Source organism: Colius striatus, chromosome 24 (genome assembly GCF_028858725.1).
Source record: "Colius striatus isolate bColStr4 chromosome 24, bColStr4.1.hap1, whole genome shotgun sequence".
NCBI lineage: Eukaryota > Metazoa > Chordata > Aves > Coliiformes > Coliidae > Colius > Colius striatus.
Window position 1 is genome coordinate 5525354 of NC_084782.1, and position 26534 is coordinate 5551887.

At 56.0% G+C, this 26534-nt stretch overlaps 1 protein-coding gene across 1 annotated transcript; it reads right to left on the minus strand.

Moving 5' to 3' along the window:
• Window positions 1–3: 3 nt before the first annotated feature.
• Window positions 4–26392, minus strand: RNF19B (ring finger protein 19B). Its single transcript, XM_062014316.1, has 10 exons — window positions 26208–26392; window positions 11584–12296; window positions 7120–7325; window positions 4567–4711; window positions 4255–4417; window positions 3528–3642; window positions 2882–3022; window positions 2456–2663; window positions 1236–1367; window positions 4–772 (listed from the first exon to the last, which is right to left on the minus strand). The coding sequence occupies exons 2-10, from the start codon at window positions 12183–12185 to the stop codon at window positions 307–309; spliced, it is 2178 nt and encodes a 725-aa protein (XP_061870300.1). The 5' UTR covers window positions 12186–12296; window positions 26208–26392; the 3' UTR covers window positions 4–306.
• Window positions 26393–26534: the final 142 nt, after the last annotated feature.

Here is a 26534-nt window from a genome sequence, read left to right on the forward strand (position 1 = left end):
GAGTCCAACGACAACCAGAGTCTTTATTCAAATGGTCCCTTAGGATGGTTGCAGACATACAGACACACAGACATATTTACACCCTTACACACCTCACAGAGCTTGAACCAATAAATTAAACCAAAAAGAGGGCAGGGGGCTTGGGGAGGAGTTTGTTTCCTCTTTTTCTTGTCACGTAAGAAGCAGCAGCTGCCCGAGGTGAGGCTGGGGGGCAGCTGGGGGACGGCAAACAGAAGCCACCACGGACACAACCCTGCCCCCAAAACCACGCCACGCCACGAGTGTGCTCTTCAGCAGGAGGCCACCTCATACTCTGGCTTCGATGCACTCCAGGTTGACCATTTCATCCAGCCTGCAGCCCTCAGCTTGGGCACAGTGGCTCAGGGGGGCACTTGGGCTGTCGGTACCTCTCGTTTTGGGGGTCTGGGGGCAGGCTGCTGCAGTCTGAGAGTGGGGGGACTCGCACTCGTCCGAGGTCAGGTCTGGCACGTCGTCCGACTGGCTGTCGGAGCTCTCCAGGTCGCTCCGTATGCTCTCGGGCTGGGCCAGGGTGATGTCCCAGGTTTTGCTGGCAATGCAGTCCTTTTGCTCACAGCTTTGGTGTTTGCACATCTGCTCCTGCTCACCATCCTCCTCGTCCTCCTCCTCTTCCTCATTCTCTGCCATTTGGGTGTGGGCGTGCAGAGAGTCCTCTGTGCTGCTGCCACTGGCCAGCTGGTAGTGACTTGGTTTGGCTTCTATGTCCACCTGGATCTCCATGTTATTGCACTCCCTGCAGAAACAGGCATCCCTGAGTTACTGGGTACAGTGACTGGGTTCAGCTGGGTCACCCACCAGGCACTGCATCGCTGTGCTGGGAGGATCATGTTTTCCAGACGTGAGCAAGATGCTGCTCATCACCCCAAAGCATCTGGGAGACACCAGCACTCGCTGCTCTGCCTCAGCCCTCCCGACAGCAGCCAACATCATCCCCAGGCTGCAAGTCAGGGACTGAACTGGGAAAGCCCCAGAGTCCCCAGGAGCAGCCAGGAACAGACCCCGGGCTGCAGATCCCCTCCTCAGCCTCCACACTACACATGGAGGCCCTTCCCAAACTGTCCCCAGTCCTCCTCCTGCGCTACTAGAAGGATCGAGCCACAGAAGAGCAGGTTACAGTAACCTCACCACCCTCAGCAGCACCTCAGAGCACAGAGACACCCAGAACAGCCACTACCAACCCTCTTCTCCCTTCCTACCTGTCCTGGGGGTTGTAGGAGCTGATGATGGAACCAGCCATGGCTCGAGTGCTGGCGTTGTCGCTGATGGCTCCCAAGCTGACCGAGTCTTTGGGGAAAATCTCCTTCTGGACATCTGCCTGAACTTCCAGCCTGCAGGAAAGTGGAAGATCCCTGAGAACTGCCTCAGATGGTCCCTGAGGAGCATCAGCTACTCTTCACAGGGAAGCAGGAGGCCCTTTGTAGCTTATGACAGAGTTTAACCCCAATGGTTCCTCCCATTTGGTCTCATTTTTGGCTCCGGTTAGGTAAACCCATTCTGTTTTCCATGACGAAGGTAAAGTTGTGTTTATATCTATGACTCATGCAATTCCTGTGAAAAACTGATTTCCACAGCTCTAGCACACAGCTGTGATTACACCCTGGCTGCTGGATCAACACGTGGCTCTAATTACCCAGCGAACTGACTCACAGGCCAGTATAGAGGAAAACTGTGGTGTAACCTGCCTTGGAAAACAGTGACCCTGCTTGCTAAAGCCACTGGAGAATGGGAAGCACCAAAGCCTCTGAGTTGGGATAAGAGGAAGATCTTCCAGCAAGCCATGGAGGCATCTCTGCACTGCTCCTAAATAAGCTGCAGCATCAGCTCTGCAGTTCCAAGGAGCTCAGGAGAGACTGAAGCTTATCTTTTGTCCTCCTTGCAAGAACCAGCCTAGCACCGACTCTAGAAGTAGCCTGACCTGCTGGGATTGGCTATTCCACAACAAACCAAGATGTAAAATACCAGGACATAACTCCCAAGTCACAGAATCACAAAAACATAGAATGGTGGTGGTAGGCAGGGCCCTGTAGAGCTGCTCCAGCCCAGCCCCTGCTCCAGCAGCTTCCCCTGGCTCAGGGGGCACAGGAATGTGTCCAGGTGGGGTTGGAAACCTCCTGAGAAGGAGCCTCCACACCCTCCCTGGGCAGCCTGGGCCAGGGCTCCCTCACCTCAGCACCAAAGGACTTTCTCCTCCTGTGCCAGGGGAACTGTTTGTGTTCCAGTTCAGTCCATTACCCCTTGTCCTGTCACTGGACACCACAGAGAAAAGCACTGCCCCGTCCTCCCGATGCCCAGCCTTGCAAAGACCCACCAAAGAAAGTCCACCCTCAGTCCTAGAGAGCTCCCCAGAATAAGCCTGCTTAACCCACACAGGCCTGGGGAGCCTCTGCCCTCGTGCTGTGCCCCTCAGCTCAGTTACCTGCTGTACTTGCCCTTGCCCCCCGAGAGCACGCCCCCGCTCAGCGTGCCGCCCGCCAGAGCAGCGAAGCTGGCCGTCTCGCTGTAGTTGCCCTGCATCACGCTGAGCCCGTCGGTGGGGCTGCCACTGGTGCTCAGCACGCTGGTCAGTCCCTCGATGCTGCTTTCACCAATGCTGGGGTTCTTCAGGGCTCGCCAGGCATCAGCCACTGCGGGGAACGGGAGCACAGGAGTCAGAGCCCGCGGGGGAACCGTCCGGCTGCGAGCGCCGGGGTCAGGCAGCACGTGTCTCATCCCAGGCTGCCTCCCTGCCTCACGCAGGGCAAGGAGCTGAGGTGTTGCTTCGGGAGCCTACAGAGTCAGCAGACTGAAGCAAAGAGGGCCCTGCAGAGCTTCAGCCCTTGCCCTTCACCAGCTGTCACGTTACCTGTGATGGGTCCGTCATCCTCATCAAACTCGATCTTCACCCCCTTCCCGTTGGCGGTGCTCACGCCGCAGCCGCCGCCCCGGCACAGCGAGATGGGCACGACCCCGTACACGTAGGCCAGCATGATGGGGACTCCAATGCCTGCAGAGCAGGATGTGCTGAGTTAAAGAGCAGCTTAAGGTGGCAGAGAGAAAGGACTTTTTGGGGTAGAGACCCTCTGAGTTGTGCTTACGCTGCTTTTAAAGGTCTCAGTTCACAACTTGGCAGATAAAGAGTGGAGAGGCCTTTGTGCTGTTGAAGTGTGGAATAAGGGAACTCCAAAAACACAGACAGCCTCAGCTGAACCCCCAAGACATCAGCCACCAAACTGGCCCATAGGTGAGAGGCATCTTTGTGCCTTTGGGCCTCCACTACAGGCTGTGGCACAGGCAGCTGGTGCTGCAGGCAAACCCTGGGCTGGCTCCAGGCCAACTCAAGCCCATGAGGACGTGCAGCCTGGACACAAAACAGAGGGATGTGCCCAGGAGAGCACACAGCAGCAGTCTGCAAACTGCCCTTTGGCCAGCCCCACCTCACAGGGCTGGGCTACCCACTTGTCTTGGTGACTACTGGCCCTTCAGAAGGGAAAGGGACTGTGCCCACTTACCAACACTGACAGCAGCGATGACGGGGGAGGCAATGACAGACAAGGTGACCCCACCAGTAATGGCCAAGTTTCTCTTGTGCTTAGAGGTTTTCTTTCCCTCATATCTGCTGTGGATCTGATGGAAGGAGACGAACCAGGTGAGACCAGAGCCTGGCCATGAGCAAGCACCAGCAGAAGACATTAATAAGCTTGTGATTTTACAGCCTTGTCTACGTCAGCATTAGCCCCCAACTACAGATCTCGTCACACATCAGAGCTTTGTGTTTAAAGAAAAAGAAGCAGCAACAAATATAGTGCTGATGTGTCACTTCTTCCCTCCCAAGGCCCCTTTGTCAGCAGAGGCACACAACAGCCTCATACAGTTTGGGGCAGCAGGTCAGCTTCAAAACGTGAGTGACCTAAGCAAGGCAAAGTGTGATGCTCAGGGTCCAGCCACTGCCTCAGAGAGCCCAGGATGTGTTAAGAAAGGACCAGGTTTCTGGGTCCTGGTTCAAGGCAGAGGCACAAGAGCAATGCAAAGTGAGTTGGAGAGGACTTGAAGGGCTATCAGCCACCACCTTCCCTCTCCTCACACAAAGCCCAAAAGATAAGACATGGTTTAGAACAGACAATTTTGTTCTATGACAAGATCCACCCTTCCTATCAGCTCTACATTTCTGGTCAGATGCCTTGAGTACACAGAACACCCCACAGCCTTCAGCTCCAGCCCTCTGCTCTCCACACCTACCTTCCTCCCAACATACACAGGGATGCCAATGACCATGGCAGGAATGGCGATGCCAGCGATGAGGGAGATGCCCACAGGAGCACCAATCAACGTGCCCAGCTGCCAGAGAATCTTCTTTTTACGACTCCATGGCTTTTTGCCCCAGAATGTACAGCCAGAGGGGCTTCATGCATGGAAAAGAAGAAGAAAACTGACATTAAGACCACAGCAATTCCTCAGGGATCCTGAGAACTTCAAGCTCAGCTTCCACATGAACGAAACCAAAACCCAGGGAGTCCTTAGACACCACAGCTGTGCTGCTCCCCTCCTCACCTGAGGTAATGCAGGTCTGAGATCTCCTTCATGCAGAGCCAGCAGAACTCGCAGCCACAGACCGCACACGTCATGTGGTTACAGCTCCCGTCGTTCATCTTGATGATGTAGGCGCTGCAGCGCGGGCACGGCTTGATGTCATCAGCTGAGGGGGGAAGCAGGGCACTGAGGGGGGCTCTGTGCTGTGAGCGTGAAGAACCAACCAGGGGTTTACTATGGATCAAACCCCCTGTTTTCTGGGTGGGCAGAGCACCTTTGCTAATCACAGGTAAAGTGGGGACAGTCGTGTCTTTATCCTCAGAGCAAGAATCACACAATCCTGACTGGTGGGGGCTGGAAGGGCCCTGCAGAGCTCACCCAGCCCCAGCCCCTGCTCCAGCAGCTTCCCCGGCTCAGGGGGCACAGGAACGTGTCCAGGTGGGGTTGGAAACCTCCTGAGAAGGAGCCTCCACACCCTCCCTGGGCAGCCTGGGCCAGGGCTCCCTCACCTCAGCACCAAAGGACTCGCTCCTTGTGTTTCAGTGGAACTTTCTGTGTTAAAGCTTAAGTCCATCACCCCTTGTCCTGTCACTGGACACCACAGAACACAGTGTCCCCTCATCCTCCTGACACCCACCCTTTAGGGATTGATCAGCATTGATAAGGTTTCCCTGAGCTCATCCTTCTCTCCTCCAGGCTGAACAGCCCCAGGTCCTGCAGCCTTTGCACAGATCCCTCCAAAGTCATTTGTCTGGACAGCAAATGCTGGGAATACAAGTCCCTTTAAAAGCTGATTCTAGCCTTAAACAGGATGTATTCCAGAACACACTTAAACCCTGGGAACAAGTCATACCTGCCCTGTGCTGGCTGAGAGAGCAGCCTACGAACAAACCATTACTAAATTGCTCCACTGAGGTGATTCATGGCCCAAGCACGTCAGAAGGGAGAATAAAGTATCAGAGAAACTCCAAACCTGGCCTTCAAAAGGGGACTGGAGCCTGCAGCTGCACTCAGAGCAGAGGGTGCCCAGTCCCCTGGCAGAGCAGGACATGGGGCCTCCATCTCTTCCTTAATTCGAGTGTCATCTGACGGCTGTTACGCAACGGCTGCGCTCAGGGCTCTGCTGGCAGCCTCTGCAACGCTCCACAGTATGAAATCCAGCTGCTGAGACCAGCTTGCACCTTATTAATCACTAGACTGAATCCAGCAAGAATGGGGTGGGGAAAAAACCCACTGTCTCAAGATCCTCCCTTTCGGTGGCTACGTCCTGAGCTCCTCCTGGCAGGGATCCCCTTTAAAAGGATGAAAAAAGCACCTCAGGAACTCTGTTCTGCCTGCTGGTTTGTACCACAGGCTATGGTAGTATCTATGCTGTCCATTCTCAGGGCCTTCAAACTGGGGCATGCTGAACCTCAACATACCACGAAGCCACCTCTGAACCACCCACGACAGCTCCGTTCCAAATAAGCTCATTAACATGTAAACTCCTGACACCGAAGGAAAAGCAGGGTGTTTTTGTTTGGGGGCAGGGACTTGATGAAATGGCCTTACTGCCCACTTCCAGAGTCAATACAGTTATTTTTAACAAACACTAGCTGAGCAGACACAGCAGCTCCCACCAGGCAGTGCAGGAGGCTGTGGGTTGGCAGCTTTAGTACGTGACATTACCGACACCTAACAGGGCTCCCTGTGCTCTGCTACACACCAGTGCTCCTCTCAACTACCACAGCAGGCAGATGAGAAGCTGCAAGGTTAAAAAGTGCCCATTTGTTTGGGGTTTGGACTAGTGAGAAGCAAGAACATGCAAGACCAAAACAGCTACAAGCCAAGCTGGGGTGGGTGAGGGGAGCTGCTGTGATGCAGAAGGACCCAAAGCATGTGGGCACCTACTGGCATGGTCTGTGTTCTTGGGGGAGCCTGGCAGATTTGTTCTAACTCACACAAGAATCACAGAATCATTTGGGTTGTTAAAGCCCCTGGAGCTGCTGCAGTCCCAGCCCTGCCTTCACCCTGCCCAGCCCAGCACTGACCCACAGCCCTCAGCACCTCAGCCCCACGGCTTTGGGATCCCTCCAGGGCTGGGCACTGCCCCAGCTCCCTGGGCAGCCTGGCACAGGGGCTGACATCCCTCTCAGGGAAACAGTTCTGCCTCAGCTCCAGCCTCAACCTCCCCTGGGGCAACCTGAGACCATTTCCTCTTGTCCTACCATTTATTAGTGGAGAGCAGACACTGACCCCCAGCTCCCTGCAGCCTCCTGTCAGGGAGTGTCAGAGAGTGCTGCTGTCTCCCCTCAGCCTCCTCTTCTGCAGGCTCAACACCCCCATTCCCTCAGCCCCTCCCCAGCACCCTTGTGCTCCAGCCCCTTCCCCAGCTCTGTGCCAGCTCTGGCCATGCTGCAGCCCCTCAAGGGACACGATCCCAAGCGTTAGCTGCTCCCACCCCTGGCTGCTGCAGACACTCCCCACAGGGCACTACCAGCCTCCTGCTTTGACAGGAGCGGGGTTTTGCACCCAGACATCTGTGAACCCCACACAAACACAGCACTGAGTAAGCCCACGAAGGTGAGTCCATACCCGGGCCGGACTCCTGGCCGTAGCTGAGGCCCGAGGTGTGCTTGGTGCGCACGCGCAGCGCCTGCGCCCGCTGCTGCCGGGCCATGTCGCACGTCTGGTTGGGATGCCAGATCTGTTTGCAGTGGTAGCAGAACTCCGTCTGGCAGCCGTCTCTCTCGCAGGTCAGCTTGGGGCAGCTGGCGCAGCCGTAGGCGATGACCGCGTAGCTGCGGGAGGAACACAGCGGGTGAGGCGCTGACAGGCAAAGCCACCGCGACAGGCCCGTGACCCTTCAGGCTGCCCAGAGGGGCAGGGAGGCTGTTGCTGCCTGGCTCAAGAGCTGCTGCAGTGCACTCTCTGAGTGAGGGCCTGAAGTAGTGCTAATTGGGTTACTTGGGGCAGATTCTTTGTATACAGACAGCTCACAGGATTGAATTCTCTCCTCAGCAACTGCTGGCACTTCTCATTGTCAATTCATGCAGACCACATTTGTCTTGCCTCGGAAGCCTGGCTAACAGCTTGCTGTTTCTGCTAATTCAGGCTCCTAGGACAGAGCTCAGGCTGCTCTTCCCAGGCACCTGTGGCTAAACACACAGACCCCAGCTCCTCAGGACAGGCAGATGGGTGCAGGAGTCTAAGCCCAGAGCAGCCCAGCAAAGCTGAGGTTGTCTTGGGCACTTCTACCAACTGAATGACTCTGAAAAAGTGTAACAGTAGAGGTTTCCATGTGTAGTGATCTCAAGAAGCAAGTTCCTGTTGATCTCCACAGAATCCCAGAATGGTTGGCAGGGCCCTGCAGAGCTGCTGCAGCCCCAGCCCCTGCTCCAGCAGCTTCCCCTGGCTCAGGGGGCACAGGAACGTGTCCAGGTGGGGTTGGGAACCTCCTGAGGAGGAGTCTCCACACCCTCCCTGGGCAGCCTGGGCCAGGGCTCCCCCACCCTTAAAACTTCCTCTTTTAAAGAGCACTGAAGAACAACACTGTGCTCTAGGGTAAACCAAACACAGAGTAAAACCATCTGAACGTGCAAGAGAGTGAGGCCAGGCTCAAGCAGCTCACTTCTGACAGTACCGTGATGCTTCCAGAAGGAAGTGTGGTGCATCCACAGAAGTCCAAGCAGCACCTCCAAGCACTGCTAGAGAAAAGCTGACTTCTGGTCACCTAGCATGGGGTTGTTTCCACTGGCAGGGCCTGAACTGAGCAATTCCAGCAGCTCCTTCCAGTTCTGTGACACCAGTGCAGCAAAGGGTAGTTTTGTTACTCATGCCCAGTGTTTTTGTTGGCAGGCAGAGGAGAATAACTCCTATTTAAGCTTTTGTGTTTAGAGCTTGTGCAGCTCAGGTTGTATTGCCTCTTCTCAGAGGCAGGAGCGTGTGAAGCACTGAATGTGTCATACCACAGTGATTCATATCCCGTGGGAGTTTGAGCAACTTCATCCCGCCGGGCTACGACACAATCGCCACAGCAACAACGTCTCTGCGCTGAGAGGCACGACTGTGGGGTCTGTGTGTGCACCCATGGCTGCACCCTCTGCACGTGAAGCCAGTACTCCAGGAGAGATGGGATGCAGACAGCCTGGGAGTGGGGGGCTGGGAGGGACAAACTCGACCCCTACATATCTTGTCTAAGTGAAGATCCCACTAAGCATCCTTACCCTGCCACAGCCATACAGCCAAAGTCCTACCCCAGCAGAGAAAAAGCCCCTCATCTGCCCAGCTGTGCTATGACACACTGCTATTTCAAACCATAACACCAGGTTAGGAAAGCTCAGTGTAATATATTAAGCAACCCCATGTTCTAAATTAACCCTCGCTAGAGATGGAGGGGTTTTGTAGACACTGGAGGAAATTCTGTGAGAAACAAAAACCTCACCATGTGTATTTGATTCCTAGTGCTGAAATGACAAATATCATGAACAAGCCCAGGGCTGTGGGGAAACAAACTGCATGGCTGGCTGTGAGGGAAAGAAACACCTCTCTGAACTCCAGATCAACAGAAAGAGGCTGTTAAAGCAACATGCCTCAGATTAACCACGGCAGGACCTGGACAGTCAGCACGTGGCTCCTCTTCACCTGGCCTTGCATCAAACAGCCACTTCCAGGCTCAACCTCAGCAGATGGAAAGGGAAACTCTGTCTTTTCCCCATGCAGTCGGTGTCTTCTCGAGACCCCAGGAGTCCATTTCCAGCCTTCTCTTTGCACGGCTGTGAGTTGCCTCCATCCCTGCTCCTGCTCCTCTGCGGGAGTCAGCGCCTCACCAGTTGCCTCCAGCCTCATTCACCAAGCTCAGCCTACACAGCTCCCTTTCTTTAAAGGTTCTGTTCCTCTCGAGGAGAGATGCAGCGTGACAACAAACGCCACCTGATCCTCGCAGCTAAAAACGATAACTACGGAAAAGCTGCAAACACGGCAAATGATTTGTACAGCGAGGGAAGGCGCAGCCATTGACCCAGGTTCCCATGGCAACACGCGCCCGGGCTGTGTTCCTCCTCCTCCTCCTCCTCCTCCCCGCAGCAGCTCTCAGTTACGCCAGACTGCAGTGTGTGTGGAAGGCACAGGCTGCTGTGTGCCACGGCGTTTGTCCGCCATCTGACGGGGGCTGAGCATCCCCGTGGGCCCAGCTCCACGCTCCTGCTCTGCAGCACTACTACGGGAAAGCCCGCTGTAAATAATTCATAGCCTGACTTTACATAAGCACAGTGACAGAGCTGGCTGGGAAGAATGAATCCGAGTGATTAATTCCTCTCCCTGCCGGAAGGCTGATTCCAACAGCCTTTGTTCCAGTGCTCCACAGAGCCGCCTGGTCTCTGACAGCCCCAGGGTGGCTGGGAGCAGGATGCCTGTGCCCATCGCCTGTCTAACCCTGCTAAGTGGCAAAGCAGGGAGGAGGCTTTTGCTCACACCAAGAGCTGTGCATGACACCAATCTGCTCAAACCCCACCAAGCAACGGTGTGATCAGAGTTACTGTCAGAGAGGCAACACCCTCCTGGGCCTGGCTCCTTCCAACCAGGCAGCCTGGGTGACGTTGGCTTTACACCTTATCCTGAGAGCAGATAAACATCAGGGCAGCCAAAGAGCTGAGATTCAGTAAGCAGGAACAGGATTCTCTCTAGCTGGTTAGCAGCAGGGGCATTCCCTCTGGGACTGCTCTGTGGGCAGCATAACCTGCTCTATCTCCCTGATCTTATCCTCAGTGCTGCTGTCACTCGATTTTGCTTCAGAAAGGAGAAAAGCTGTTGTTTGTTTAGCGTTGCCCTCTGAAGAAACAAACCCTTACACAGGCCCTCAGAGGCCCTGAAATGGGTAACCTGAGCCAGGTTCACCCATTTGCATAGGAAGGCTATTACAATGCTCTGATTAAATCTTCACCACCCTCCCACCAAGCTTTCCATCCTGACTACTAGGTCAGACTTTCCTTTCATGTTCTTGCTATCCAGAATCCAAGCTGAGGTCTAGCTAAACTTCACAGCACTTCTCAGAGTTTCCTGAACTAAGCCCTTTTCCAGGCAGCTTTGGCTTAGGCTCAAACATAAACCAAACAGAGTTCATTTGAAGGAAAAGAGAACAGAAAATGAAAGCAACACACAGATAACTATAGAGTCATCAAGCTTGGCTGGGCTGCCTTCTGGACAGACTGATACTTCCTCACTCAGGCAGCGGGTAATGAGTCAATATCCCTGCTCTGTGCCATGCATTCACATCCTCACTGGGAAGAAGTCACCATTTAGGGTTCCTTCTTGCCCACTGTGGCAGCTGCAGGGTGTCCCCGGGCAGCGACACACACACCGGGAAACTCCCCACTTCCCATTTGTGCAGGGAAAAAAGCTGTCTTTCAAATTAGGGAAACGATAGCTCAGCTGAAAGCCCCTTCCAGTCCTGTCACCCATACCTGCTTGGTCTGTATTTCCACACCCCTCAAGGTCAAATCCTGGTGCTCTAAGGTAGTAAGGATAGGACAGAGCATCATTTTGGTACCCAAGGCCATCAACTGTCCTGAAGAGACTGATGACAAGTGAGCAAACAACATCTGCAATGAGAGCTCTTCATGGGACTCGGCAGGACCAGAAGTGTGTTATCAGCTGCAGCACTCAGCTGGGAGTGAGCCACCCTCCCTGTGCTGTCCTGGGACCCAGCTGGGGACAGACAGCAGCCCAGCAGGACAGTGGGTAGGATACAATCCCCAGGGCCTGCTGGGGACAAGGAGCATCCTGCTGGGACAGCAGGTCCAGCACCAGCCCAGCTGGGATATTGTCCCCATCTGTCCCAGGCCCTGGCAGGGACGGGCAGTGCCCCAGCACGGTGGGAGTCCCCAGCACGGTGGGAGTCCCCAGCACGGTGGGAGTCCCCCTTCCCTGAGCTGTCCCAGGAGGGATGGATGGATGGGGCAGCACCCTATGGGGCCAGCGGGTCTGCCCTCTCTCAGGCCGTCCCAGGACGGAGGGGACGTGCTGCTGCCCCCCGGGACACCGCGCCCCGCCGTCACTCACCCGCAGTCGGGGGCCGGGCACCAGCGGCAGTCGGGGTCGGCGGCGAGGCAGCGGCGCAGCATGAACTCCTCGTACTTGGCGACGAGGTGCGGGGAGTCGCGGAGGAGGCGGCGGATGTCGGCGGGGTTGAGGCGCTCGCTGCACTCGGGGCAGCAGATGTTGACGCGGGACTCGGTGATCTCGATGCGGAGGTACTGCCGCAGGCAGGCCCCGCACGACCGGTGCGGGCACGACAGCAGCCGCGGGGCGTTCTCCGCCGGCTGCCGCACCAGGCACAGCGGGCATTCCAGCTCCTCTTCCCCGCCGCTCTCCGGGGCCACCGGCGCTTCCTCGGCGGGCGGCGGGGGAGGCGGCGGGTAGGGCGGCGGCGGCGGCGGCGGCGGCTGGTCCGAGGGAGCCGGCGGGGCGGCGGGAGGCAGCGGCGGGGCGGCGGGAGGCGGCTCGGCCTTGGCCCGGCGGCGGCCGCCCGCGGCGGAGGCGGCGGCGGCGGAGAAGACGCTCTGGAACGAGAGGCGGCGGCGGCGGCCGGGCTTCGGGCACTTGGCGGCGGCCGAGTGGATGGAGGAGGAGCGCGGCGACTCGGAGTCCCGCTCGGAGCCCATGGCTGGCGGGGCGAGGCGGCGGCTGCCGACGGACGGCGTGTGACCCGCAGCGGAGAGGTCCGTGTGTCGTTCCGGGAGGCGAAGGAAACTCCGAGCGCTGCCTCCACCAGGCTGCAACGACAGAGGCCCCGGAGCCAGTGAGTGCGGCCCCGCGCCCGCCCCGCCCCGCCCCGCCCCGCCCGGCAGCGCCCGCAGCCGCCGGCGCCGCCATTTTGCTTACGGGCAGCAGCTCCGGGCACGCTCGAGGCCCGCGGGCCCTGCCGCGGCGATGGCTCTGAGGCACCTCAGCGGTGTGGAGCAGCGCAGGGCTCCTTCACCACAGCCCGGCTCTCCTCAGCGCCCCAGCTCCCCTCAGCGCCCCGGCTCCCCTCAGCGCCCCAGCTCCCCTCAGTGCCCCGGCTCCCGTCAGGGCCTGGCACCAAGGGTGGGCTGTGAAGGGGCCTGGTGCTCTGCCAGGCTGGGGAAGGGCTGTGCCCCCACCACAGTTGCTTTTGCATAGAATGGCAGAATCATTTTGGTTGTTAAGGCTTTTGAGCTGCTGCAGCCCCAGCCCTGCCCTCGCCCTGCCCAGCCCAGCACTGACCCACAGCCCTCAGCACCTCAGCTCCAGGGCTTTGGGATCCCTCCAGGGCTGGGCACTGCCCCAGCTCCCTGGGCAGCCTGGCACAGGGCTGACACCCCTCTCAGGGAAACAGCTCTGCCTCAGCTCCAGCCTCAACCTCCCCTGGGGCAACCTGAGGCCATTATGACATTTCAATGTGTCTCTAGTTGGAGAGGGTGGTCTATAACAGCAGAAGACTCTCCATTCATTCATCCCGCTGGGACATCTCGTCTCTGGCTGTGTGACCCTCCTTTCTGATATTTGTGAAGTCATGTGGAGATTTACTCACCCATGAACTCTTCCCTGAGAGCAGGGTTTAGCCTCTTTCATACAGAGGCACTGAAACTACAACCCACATTCTCACTGCAGTCATGCAGAAACGCGAAAGGCTCCTTCCAGGGTTCCCCGTGCCCACAGGGCTCTGCCAACCTTGTCTCCCCTTCAAAGGCGGAGAAGCCAACGGGAAGGACACTGTCTCTTATTATGCAGGGGAGGCGAAGCAGAAAGATCTGCCATGTCTGTAAAGTGCATGTTAAATTGGCACAGAAGAGGCTGCTCTCCCTGTAGACTGTCAGCTCCTGACTGGACGGGCTGTAGTTATTCGTGTGACAAGTGTGGCTGCATCGCTGGCCTCCAGCTATCGCCATTCCTCAACTCATTTCTCTCAGCACAGCCTATGTGCATAGTTATTACCAGGCTCCTTCCTGGCTGCCAAGGGATGTCTGGGATGGAGAACAAGGTTTCAGGAACCAAACCCAGGCTGGTAGTTGAAAGCACCTGGGTTTCAGTGCTCACACTGCCTGGCTTGCTGTAGGCAAAGCCCCTGTGTCTGTACAGCACAGATAATGATGGAACTTCTGTGCTTGATGGACGGGTGAATGAAGGCACAAAGGGAGTGAATCACCTGCATAGAGCACATTACTGAAGCTTCCCCCTCTCCTTCAGCTCTCCTGTTACCTTCCTTGTGCTTTTCTTCATTAATTTTGAGCCTGCTCTCCACCTTCACTTGGTGCTTATCCCAAGATGCCTGCTGCACCAAGCCCTTCCCTACAGCTTCTGTTCCCCAGACATCTGTCAGCTCACCTCTGCTGCCCTCCAGCATTCCTGCCACAATACACGCAGTTTTGGCCCAGCTTGGTTTTGACCCACAGTTAGGATTGGGCTCAGGATGTTAAATTCCCACCTGGGATCAAGAACCCTGTTATTAGCAAGATAATGTAATGAAGGAAGCAGAGTTCTCCTGTGAGAGAGGCAGGAATGCCACCCAGGGCTCTGTGGGGCCTGAGCAGTGCGAGGTGCTGAGCTCTGGGCCCTGGCAGGTTGTGGACCGATGTCAAGATGTTTATCATTCCTCTGACACTTGTGTATGCGGAGCCCCCAGGGTGAAAAGATCCTGTCCTCATTTCAGTGTCAGGAAAGGAAAGCCAGAGGAGAGATGTTGTACTGGTGTAAAACAAGATCATACTGAAAGTAGCTGTTCTGTCTGAGAGGAACCAGGTATGAGGAGCCTTTAAATGGCTGTTGCTGCCCATCTGTAGCAGAGTCTGTCTGGGGTTGATGATTTCACTAGAGAAAAGGACACTCCTGAGTGAAACAGAGAAACCTGAGCACGGCTTGTGTGTGGGACGGGTCTCCCAGACAGCGCTCTGACAGCTCAGCCCTACATCCTCTGCAGCGCCAGAGCACAGACTGTAACTAATTGTGGGAAGGTTTCATCTCAACAACTAATGTGAGACAGGCCTGAATTACCAGTAGTGCAGACACAGAGAGGCAGAGAGCAAAACCATCTGGTGTCCCTGGGAAAGGCATCGGCTCGCAACGTGCTGATGGGGCAGAAATGACTCTTCATTATGACACAGACAGGGCTGGGGGAGGCCAGGGTGAGTCCGAGGGGCTCAGAGCCATCCTCCCTGCTCCTGAGCTGTGCACATCTCTGGCCAGTCTTTTCCTGTTTGAGGGAATTCAGTTGCTTTTATGGAGCTCAGAGGTACAGACCTCAAACTGTCCTGACTCTGCCGTGGTCCAGACATACCGTCTACTTGACAACAAGTTCTGTGTGGCTGAGGTGTTTCTCTGTGGCAAGTTTCCACAGCCCTTGGCAGGAGCAGAGGCTCCTGCTCAGCGTGTTCCTGACTGGGGAGCAGTTTGATCCCAGCAGTTTGTTTTGATTCAAACTGAAGGGGAAAAAAAAACCACACCAAAAAACCGGCCCATTGAGGGCACGGAAAGGGGCTGGAAAAAGGGGAGGGAAGAGGCTGGTTGGAAAGTCACCGGATTGGGTATGAGATCAGCTCAGCCCCTCCCTGGGGCTGCAGGGAAACTGTCACCAGCCTGACCGTTGATCTGAGCAGTATTTGAAAAGATAAACAAAAACAGCCAAAAAGAAAGGCAGAGGGAATTCAAACGCTCCAGTGAAGCTCCGACAGGCAAATTTGCTCCTGCTTACGCTGGCAGAAAGCTGGAAGGCTGCTGACTTCCCACCCTGCTGCTCAGTCAAGGGCAGGATTTGGCACAGGCCACTTTGGAAGGCTGTGTCCCCCAGGAAGGCTCCCAGCAGCAGAGCCGGCCGGGCTCTGTCCAGGCACCAGCTGCAGCCAAGCCGCGCTGCTCTGTGCCGTTCCCAGCCCGGGCGGAGCGGCCGGGGAAGCCAGGCAGGGCTGAACCTGCTGCTGGGAGGCACAGGGCCGCTTTCCAGAGAAATACCTCGTCCACCCACACCCCAAAAAGCCCCATGCAAAGCAGAGCCATGGCTCTGTCGCCGGCTTCAAGGAGGAAGAGCCTCTGGTGATGTAATGAAAACTCCCCCTTGGTAATTCAGAGAGTGAAAGCAGAGGCTGGCTGCCGGGAAGGCATTGTGAAACTCAGCCTGGGAGTTATTTGCATGGAGGGGCTGGGGTGTGCTGGGGCTGGGAATATTGCTGTGGTGGGGTGCTGCCAGACAGGCACACCGGCTTGGCTTTGCAGCTGAAGTGGAAACTCTGGCTCCTACCGTGTCTCTTTTGCCTGCCCCCACTCTCCTGGGAAGCCAGATCTCCCAGGTGTGCTACACCACTGCCTGCCCGTTGCTCTCATCCCTGGCCCACAGGCTGCAGGGGGATGTTGAAACAGCTATTTCAGGACACACAGAGATTCAGCCAGCCTGAAACCTGCAGGTTATTCTGTCACAGAGGTGTGAAGCCCTCCCTGGAACGGGCTGTTTTCTGTAGGGATGTCCTTGGGGTTTCTCCCTCTTTCCCCAGGCAGGGAGGGGCTGTTGGTTGCTGGTCACAGGCTGCTTTGCAGAGCAGATGGAGTTCAGAGAAAATCCAGCTCATGTTTGCTGCTTTCTGAAATAGCCCCAGACATGATGAAACAGGGGAAGAAGAGGAAGAGCTTTACAGCAAGAACTCTTTCCTCGTGGCTGGACAAAGGCTCTGTGGAATGACTCAGCCCCGGTCTCACTGGGCTGGTTGAGTCCTTTGGCCCTGCTCGGGTGGGACAGCTGAGGCTGTTAAAGGAATCCAGATGCACCAGGATTCCACAGTGCCGAGACAGAGGTGGCAGTTGAAGGGTCAGTTTCCTGAGGCCTCACCACAGGACACAGCCAGGTACATGCTCTGACACCTCACAAACCAACCCGAGAGGCTGCCGTAGTCACAGCATTTAGACAAAGATGAGAAGGAAGAGACAGACCCAAATAGCACAAAGGGGTTTTAAACCTCTCCAAAGTGCAATGAGAGGTCTCATCCCAGCTCCCTGCCCTGAAGAGTGCCAGGAACATGTGAACCTCCATTAATTCCTCCTCTTGGGCTGCAGCTGCCCCATGTGCAGAGCAGGGATGGCAGTCTGTCAGAAGGGTTCAGCAAAGCTTAACCCTGAGAGCTCTGAGGTCTGTGGTGAGGGATGCTTTGCATTCACGAAGCAGCAGCTGCCTGCTCAAGAACTGAAGCTCACTGGGGTCATTTTCTGCCAGGGCCCCCGGGGAGATGCTGCTTTGCAATGACATGCACTCTGCTCCTTTCTCAGATGCAGATGTCATTAAGGGCTGTTGATGTCTCTCCAGGGGAGACACCAGTGCCTGGGGAGGGCTCTCCCCAGTGTGCAGATCTGCACTCACTTTCTGGGTTGATCTGGGTCGTTCATGTTCTGTTTGCCTCTTGTGGCCCCCTGGGAGGTGTTCAGGGGAGGAAGGGATGATTGTGCTTGACTCCCTTTTTCTTTGCTGGACTTAACAAGGGTTGACATTCTTTTAAATGAAGAGCAAAAGGCAGGAGATGGGAGCCCTGGGATCAAGAAATTCAAAGCTCTTCCAAGAAGGTTGCTCTGGTTCACACCACAGTTACAGCTCCTCTCCCCTCCATCTCCCCATCCCACTCTGCTCCCTCCTAACACCCACACACACAGCACAGTGATCTTCCCCTCCCTGCCGTGGCTTTCTGGTCAGGATGCTGTCATGTGAAATCCTGGCAGAGGGTTGCCACAGGAATCTCTGACAGGATTGCACATCCCTTCCCTTGCAGGAGGCCTGCAGCTCCCCTCCCCAAAACCCTCAGCACGCTCACGGGTGGGGGGAGTAGGGAATCATCTTGTAAGCCTGGGAGCCGCCTACACACATGGCGAGTCTTGTCAGCAGCTGATAGAGGAGGCGGGAGGTGGGGAGATTTTGAGGGGGAAGAGCTCAGAGGCTGATATGCCCACGTAGCTCACCACCCTGTCCCCTGCAGGGCTCAGCCAGGCAGGAGGGCCACAGCCTCCACCCCGACACACGGCCGGGGAGAGACCCTGAGCAAGGACACAGAGATAACTACTGTAAAGGTAGGGAGTGTTAAGCAATTGCTTGTAACAGTAGCCTGACATGCTTTCCCCCTCTGCAAAAGCAGCATTGTCTTTTGTAATGAAAGCACTGGCTGTTCAGATTGCTTTATCCCCCTGCTGTCCTGCACACTCCCTGTACAGCTTTGGGGACAGAGGTAACAATGATCACCTCTCTCCATTCACTCTTACTGGTGCCCTGCTATTCTTAATTACAGGGGATTTGTAAGTGAGAAGGTTTAGCCCAGGAGGGTGCTGCCATCAGGAAAGTGGTGGTCTGATCCCTGCAGTACGAGGAAGCAGCCAGGCTCCCTGCTCACCCGAGCTGTTAAACACACAATTATGTGTTTGGTGTTGGCATAAACACAGGCAAATTAGTCACTGGAGAAAACCCCAGTGCTGGTGACAGCTGGTTGTGGCTTGAAGAAGGTGGGGGGTGACAAACCCTGGCTGTCTGAGGCACGCTGCACTGGGGTGGCAGTGGCCAGGCACTTCCTGGGGACAGCCAGGTGCCACCAGCAAGAGACACAGGGATGGTGTGATAGGGCAGGAGCCTGGCACTGCCTCTGGGGGCTCTCCTCAGCCCCTGATGGCAGTTGGACTGCACAGTGCTCAGCACCTCCCAGGATGTGAGCAAAGCTGGCAGCAGCAGAGGTGGTGAGGACCAAGGTGAAATCTTCAGGAGGAGCATTTGCAGGGGACAGTTCTGCCCCCAAGAGAGCAGCTGCAGAGAAGCGAAAGCACTGCCATGGGACTTGATTTCTGCAAGGAGAACAGAGTGAGGCACTGGCCTGATTTCCAGGAAAGCAGAACAGTGTGTCACAGAGAAGGCACTGAAAAGACCTGAGGCTTCTGCCTCAGCTTTCTGTCTCACTCCTGCAGACAGCAAGGGTGCTCGGGAGTTCAAAAGGCTGAACTGGAGGCTGTCCTGCAGCTGGGGCAGGACAGGAAGCTGTGGGCTTGTCCTGCAGAGCTGTTCCTGGCACACAGACCACAACCAGTGTCCCTGGCTCTGCTGAGGATCCCTGCACGGCTCCACGTCTTTCTCCCTACAGCGCTGACCTTTGCAGAGGGAGTGTGGGAACTGGAGCTGGGTGGGAAGGCTTGGTACAAGGCACTAGCTCTAGTGCCCAGGCCTGCAGAGAGACACTGGCAGCCCTCCAACAGCATCTCAAAACCTCACAGCATCTCTCACATCCTTCCCAACTGGTGTATCCTACAAACACAGGTAGGGCTGGGTACACCACGCGCTTCCTCCACCCGACCCACCCATTTCCTATTTTCTGCAGACATGACAACTAGTGAGTTAATCCTGCAGGCCATAAACTAAGCTGTATTAGCAGACACCATCTGTCCTTTTTCATTTGCTGATGCACGACCTATTTTGTGGTGCAATGGAGCAGGAGCTGCAGTTTCAGGGCCTGCATGTGGCAGTGTCCCTGTTGCCAGGGCATAAGCTGCTGCTTGCAGTGACCTGCTAAGAGGAGAAGGCTCCAGTGAACTGAGCACCAGGGGGACCTGCTGTCAGGGGCAGGTGGTGGCTGAAGCCAGTCCCTGTGGCTACTTGGCCTCAAAGGAATTCTTGAGCTGCAGTCTCACAAAGCACCAGTTGACACATGAGAAGAGAAAGGTGTCAGCAAAGCTTCCAAGAGCACAACTGCTCTCAGCTGGGCCTCTGCTTACCTGGAGCCCCTTCAGCAACAGCCGTGGGAAGACCACTGTGAAATATCACCCTCCTAGGGCCACCACCCAACCTTCACAGCCCTGCACTGGGGCTGGGGACAGTAAAACAGGCATAAGAAAAGTGGAAGGGACTGTTTTCATCTTGGCAGGAGAAGAGACACGTGCACACTCCATCAGGTGCCCAGAGGTCACTGCCGCCGTGGGGAGGGACTTGAACCTCTCAGGTCTCTTTGGGATCATCTGGGAGAACATTATCCTGGGGCTTAAACCCTGCATCTGCTCTGGAGGACACAGATGTGGTACTCCTTTCCTCTGAGTTACACTCTGTATTGGAGGCAAAGTCTCCAAAGCGCTACCTTGGCAGTTCCAGAAGTGTCATAGCACAGAGATCACTCTCATACCAAAGTGGGGTTCACGGGAGCAGGCCGTGTGCTGTGCTCAGAACTCTGGCCATGCTGTTCTGGCCTGAGGTGATTCCTGTGCTTTACAGAAGCTGCATGATGGCAATCACAGCAGGATGGGGAAAGACAGGGAGAGGATTCTTTCCTGAGCACTCTAAGGGAATCTGGCCATGTCTTGGGGCAGACTGGTGACCCTTGCCTGGGTACAGAAGTACAGACATTATTAAAGGTCATAAAACCACCAGGATCTTTCCAAGCCAGTTATCTTATTTGACTTAAGTAACTATCAAAGCAATTCCAAAGGTTGGTGTGAAGCCTCATTTCCTCTTCAATTTACCATCCTTTTAGTGAACTCGGTGCTGATGGCAGAAATTATCCCTGAGCTTGGGAAGAAGGAGCAAGGAAATTCTGCCATTGTGTGGGGATCCATGCCAACCCACTCTGCTCACAACCACAGTGGTCACTGACCTTCCTGGGATCCCAAGATCAGCCTGGGATCTCAAACTCAGCTTCCTGCCTCACACACAACAGAAGTGGGAAAGAGAGGGGAAGGAGTTACTGAGACTGACCTTGCCAGACAGCTTCTTTCCGGATTAGCTCACTTGCACCATTTGGGTTTTCTGAGGAACTCTCAACGTGCTGGGTAAGATGTGGCCTCAATGCACCCACTTGTGTGGGTGTCCTCTGAGTAGCCACTGCTGGCTGCTGCCAGGACAGTGCAAGTAAGCTGGCACAGAGTCATTTCCCTTTCCTGCTAGTTCTGCTCTTGTCTCTCAGAAAGTGGCTTCAGCTCTGGCTTCCTACCCTGCTGCAACTGTAATCGGTGCTGACTTCTGCCTGCAGAGATGCTTGGCCCCTGCACCAGTCTTGCTGAGTGTTGGATGCTCACAGCTTCCAGCAGCAACAAGCCCTGCTGTCTCCTCCCTGTCTTTGCTAAGCTTTGCCCAGTGTTCCCTTGTCCACGCTGTGGACACTCATTTGGCCTCTGCATCAGATGTGACAAGAAAGAATGACTTTCCTGCAAGATGCTGTGGTGTCCCTGCTGCTCTCCTGTCCCTGCTGCAAGGTGTGATCTCTGTCCTGCATTGTGGGGAGAGGGGGCAGCAGCTGGTGTCAGCATCTCCTGCTAGGAGCAAGGTTCACTTGCAGACTGACAGCTTGGGGTGTAAATCCCCACAGCAGGACTGGACCCAGGGTTTCTTATTTCGTTCTTTGTGCTCTGTGAAAAGAATTGCCTCAAGAATTATACTGATCTGAGACCAAGGAACAAACATCCCCCTATCACAGGCCACAGCCATGGGCCTCTTCTGTGTGCCATGTGAGGAAGAGGAGGGAAGGACAGTGCTTTGCCAAGATTCGAACGTAGCCAGATCTGTAACTACTGTCAGGAGGTGGGAAGAGGAAGAAGCAGCCCATGTTGTCATCCTGGAAAGGGCAGTTCCTGCCCAGAACTGCCTGGGGAACATCCCATTTTCATAACCAGCAACAGCTGTCAGAAGGGGAAAGCAGAGTGGTTCTGGGCCCTGCCAGCAGCACCTCCTGCCTGCAGCTGGGCTGAGAGAGCAGCAGAGTGCTCCCAGCACAGACCTCTGGCCCAGCAGCAAGGAAAACCAGAGTCATTTTCCATCCAGAGGGCTGAGCCAGCACTAACCAGGTGGGAAATATGAGTGTCACACTTTGCAAATCAGCTTGATCAGGGTTCCCTTGTCTCAGAGGAGATCTTTGCCCAGCCTGAGCCTTGGTTGCCAAGCCCCTGTCCTCAGCCTGGTTCAGCCCAGGGCTGCTTCCCCAGTGCCCTGTTCTCTCAGCAGCAGAACAAGTTGGGCACAGGGAGTTTGGTGCTTCCCTCATTCCTGGATCAGCATGGAAAGGTAAATGGGGTTTGTTCTGCCTGGGTTTGCTGCTGGCCCACCGCTTCCTTCCCCTGGCCTGATGCCATGACCACAAGCCCATCCTCTCTAACTTCTCTTCAAGCAGAGCCCACCTCTACCACAGCCAGGAAATTCTTCTCCCTCACCCCTTCACCACCATGGGAAACCCTCCTTCATCTCTGGGGCTGATGTCAGACCTGTGGGTTGCTTTAGCCAGTGTTTAAGCAAAGTAGTCCCTGTGCTGTCTGAGAAGACTGGACTGTGCACAGCAGAAAAATGAGTGGGAGGTTTCTGGGGCGGCCAGTGTGCATTGAGACCTCAAACACTTCTCTGAAATCAGGCCCTGCTGTTGCTCCACAGCATCCTGCTAACAGGGAGGCAGCAGCTCTGACTGGCTCTCATCTGCCCAGACCTGCCCTCTCTGATCCAGGCTGCCATCCCACTTCCCCTGAGCACCAGAAAAACCCCAGTGCCTGCCACAGCAGTAGCTGCCAAGTGCCTGCCAGTTGTCTCTGAGTTACAGGATCCCCATCCAGCATAAGCCCTGCAGTCTCTCAGGGGTCAACTGTTGGCAGTAACAGCCCTGTTTAAACAAAGCAGAGTCAGCCTGACTTTACACGGCCTCCCTCTGCTTTTCCCTGCCCTGTGCTCTGATGCATGTTGGGGGAAATGCCTCCCAAGCTTCCCAAGGTACGTGCAGCTCAGCAGCAGCAACATGCTGGGGTTCATGGAGCTCTGGGTCCTGCTCCAGCTGTTCTCTCCCACTTGCTGTGGCTCTCCTGCAGGATCCAGAGCCCAGGGGTGCTCCCATCCACAGACACAGCAGTGCTCTCAGTGTGGGACGAGCACCAACATTGCAGCTGGAGGAGCTGGCAGTGGCCATGGAGCAGAGCCCTGTCCCCAGGCAGAGAACCAAGAATGCCTCTTTCCCATCTGACAAGCCAAGGATTTGAGTCCTGCCAAGCCCCAGTGTTTGTTCCTGCATTGGCAAGTGAGAGGTGGCAACAGAAGCATGTGTGAGGCAGAAAGAGGAGTTCCAGTGAAGGAGGGAAGTGGGTTTCTCTTGGGTCTCTGTGACCTTTTCTGGTTTGGAAATAAGAGAGCTATGCAAAGATGCCAACAATGCACAGGGAGGGTGTTTTAGCAGCAGAACAAACCCTCTGGCCTCTGTCAGTCGGAAGAAACTGGAGCCCAGAGCCCCAGCCCAGCCTTTGGCTGCTGGGATGGAACCAGTGGAAATCCAGCTCCAGGGAGTCGGTGCCTTTGCCTGTTTGCAAGGAAAGTTTCTTTGCAGCCATGGAGCTGCACTGTGGACACCTTGTCCTCCAGCCCTGGCTCTCAGGGGTACAAGTCCTGCTGTGAGATGGGAACAGTTTTTCTTCTGCTGACAGCGGCTGAGCCAAGTTCTCTGGGAGCCCCTGGACTGGGAGTTACATCAGCAATGCCCTTGGCCAGGAGGGTCCCATTGACTCTGTCCTCACAGCCCTCCTTAGAGAAGTGAGCACCGAGAAAGAGATGTTGGGGCAGAGCCAGGAAAGAGGCTGAGACTGAAGAGAGTCCAATGGCTCCAGCAATTTCTCTGTGTGCTTCCAGACCTTGCCTAACCTCAGAGAGAAAAAGTGACAGTGGCAGCAGGGAAGGAGCAGAGTGCTGTGCAGGCAGGTTGGGAATGCACCTGGATCCCCCCAGAGCTGAGAGTTCAGACCAGGTTTACAGCAAAGATGGAAATGCTGATTTGGCCAGAGGGATAACATTTCTGTTGAGAACCAGAGAACTATTGATTGCTCAAGTAACCTCAGCCATTAATCAAATGGCTACCTCAGCACCAGGAAATTTCAGGCTGGATTTAGGGACAGGACAGAGGAGACTCCAGGGTGGCCCAGGCAGGAGTGGGAACACACCAACCCCCTCTCCTTGCCTGAGCTGCTGTGCTGCCTGCTCTTAATGGTACCAGATAAGGAGTGAAAACAAACACAAGGTGAGTGCCGCTGCCAAAGGAGTAGGAAAACACTCACTGCAGTGGAGTCATGGCCAAGATAGACTGGAATAGGAAGGATTAAAATGCATTACAGGACCTGGCCCAGCTTGCAGGGCCCTCTCTGGACACTGGCACAAGGGCAGCTCCTCCCCATGCCCAGAGGCCTCTTTTCCCAGGCAGGTGTGTGTTGCAGGCTGGGCACCAGCACCCAGCACAGCACAACTGCCCCTTGTTTCTGCATTGTCTGTGTGGAAGTGCTTGCCCATGGTAGGGACCCAACACACAGGCAATAGCGTGTGGCTGTGGAGCAGCATCACATGAAGGCACTAGGAGCGTGTCAGAGCCTCAGCTGCTTCAGCTGATGTGCAGATGCCAGGCTGTGTAATATTCACATGATCATCCCTTTTGCAGTGTAGGCAAGTACAGGGGGAACAGCAAGGAGAGCCAGCTGAGCAGTGGAGAAGGTCAAGGACTCAGAGGCTTGACTTGGCCTTTCTGCCTGTCAGAGGTCCTGGTGCTATTCCCCCACTGAATTGTTAATAACCTTGAACAAAATCAAGTTGAGACATGACTTAGAAGCAGCCCTGGCTGCATGAGCTGCTGGCCATGCAGAACTGCAGCCCCAGGGCCTGGAACTGCAGAAAAGCAGCATTAACTCCTCCCTGCACCCTTCCCACTCTGCCCCCAGGACCCTGCTTCAGCAAGGTCTCAACTGGGAGCAGCTGGGCCCATCCAGAGCTGGCTCCTCCTGATCACAGCAGCCCTGTGCAGCACTCAGAGAGCTGCTGGCAGGTCCTGGCCTCTCCTCTCCTGCCCACCCCACCACACAGGCCCTGGCCACACAGTCCCCTGGGTGACACCACCACTGCCTGCTCCTAAGAGTCTCCAGCCCACTGCTCACACAGCAGCTCCCACAGCAGCTCCCACAGCAGCCCCCACAGCAGCCCCACAGCAGCTCCCACAGCAGCTCCCACATCAGCCCCACAGCAGCCCCACAGCAGCTCCCACAGCAGCCCCCACAGCAGCCCCACAACAGCTCCCACAGCAGCTCCCACAGCAGCCCCCACAGCAGCCCCCACAGCAGCCCCACAGCAGCATGAGCTGTTGCTGGTTGCAGTTACCATAAAAGGAGCAGCAGTGGGGCCACCCTGGGCAATTCCCAAGCACTCCCCATAGACCCAGCAGCTGTGGCTGTGTGGGGAGCATCATGCATCTCACAGCAATAGCCTTCCCCAATTACAGCATTATGCTCCTGATTGCAGTTCTGCTCTCTCAGGTCCTCTCTGCACTTCTCTGTGGCCCCACTGCTGCCTCCAGCCCTTGAAATGACACGTGAAAGGTGGGAACATTATTTCAACAGCATGGTTGTGACAGAGCATCACCTTCCCCCTGATCTTGGATTTCACACAAGGTTTCTTGAGCCCCACCGAGTTTCTGCTTTGTCCCTGGTCCATCTCCAGCCCAGCACTGGTTTCTGACACCCCCAGGGGTTACCAGCAATGGGCTTCTGCTGCTAGATGTACTTTCCTCAGTCAGATACACATTGAGAACCCAGATGGGCCACAGTCAGGTGAGCACAGACTGGGTGCTAATGAACTCCCTTCCTAGTTTGCTGATGCACTGCAGGGCCCTGCTGCCCAGCCCGTGTGTAGGTGCAGAGTCCATCCAGCCCCCTGCTGTGGGTCAGAGCTGGAAGCCCACCAGCTTTTCCGAATGTTAAAGAACAAGCCCAGCTTTTGGGTTAGGCAGAGGGATGAAAATGAGCCCAGTGCCGTGGGCAGCACAGCGCAGGGGATGCTGCAGGGCACAGAGGTGACCCTCACCCCTCGCTCTGCCCGCTGGATCCCAGCCCGTTACGCAACCCTTCTGCTAAAGGGCCAGACGGCAGCCAGGGCAGTGCAAGGACTTTGCTGTTCTGCCTTTCAGGTCTGCAGATCCTCAGCATCCACAGAGAGCTCCTGGCAGTAATTGTGCACCTGGCTGCCTTCCCCACAGCTCTCGCCTCCTGCACAGGCAGGGTGAGCGCTGGGGCTGCTGGGGGGCTGCAGTTTAGGATTCCCACCCCAAACACGCCGCTGGTCCCTGTGCACCAGCTCTGCTCACAGCCTCCTCTTAGCTGGATGCTGCTCATGGAGACAGGCTCCAAACTTCTGATTCATTTCATCTACAGTTCATGCTCTCATCCCAAGAGGGAACTCTGTCCCCCTTCTCCAGAGGGACACAGCTGCTCCCCAGTCCCTTCAGCCCATCCTAGAGGTGCAGAGGCTCCTGACACTTCCCAGCACGGTGTCAGTGACGCACACTGGTATCCTGGGGGAACACATTTGCAGTTTCTGCACCAGGCAGCCCAGTCTCACTATCCAAGAGCCAAGCCCTGCTGTGCCAGGCTGTTAGGGCAGTGTTTAACCCTGCTGCTGCCCGAGAGCTACCCCCAGCAGCCTGTCAGTCAGCAGGATGTGCAGGCAGCTCTGATCCCACAGCCCACCCTGACCCACAGCCCCCACAGCAGCTCTTACCTCTCCTGCTGCAGCTCTCTCCCCTCTGCAGTCTCCCTGGCACTCCCTTTCCCACTCCCCTTCCCTCCCAGCCACCTCCCCAGTGTGATGTCAGCTCAGCCCTGCCTCCACAGCCTCCCCATCACACCCCTCCACTGCCAGCAGCCGCCCATCACACCCCACTCCTGCTTCCCTTCCATACGGTTGCCACAGTGACAGGAGGGGGAATCCCATCCTCTGGTCCTCCAGTGGTCTCACTTGGTATCACCCACTGCAGCTCTTCCTGAAGGGCCTGGGGACGGTGGGAAGGACAAGGTGACAATGGGAACAGCGACAGGCAAAGGTCAGCGATACCAGCATGGTCTTGGGGGACTCTGTGGCTCAATGGACCTGGAAGGGAGAGCAGCAGCAGTCATGGGAAGCAGGCTCAGACCAAAAGCACTTGCCTTCTCCACAGCACTTACCCCTCTACTCCTCACACCCTCCCATCTTCCCTCATTGCTCTCAGCCAGTCCTTTGTTCCTCAGCC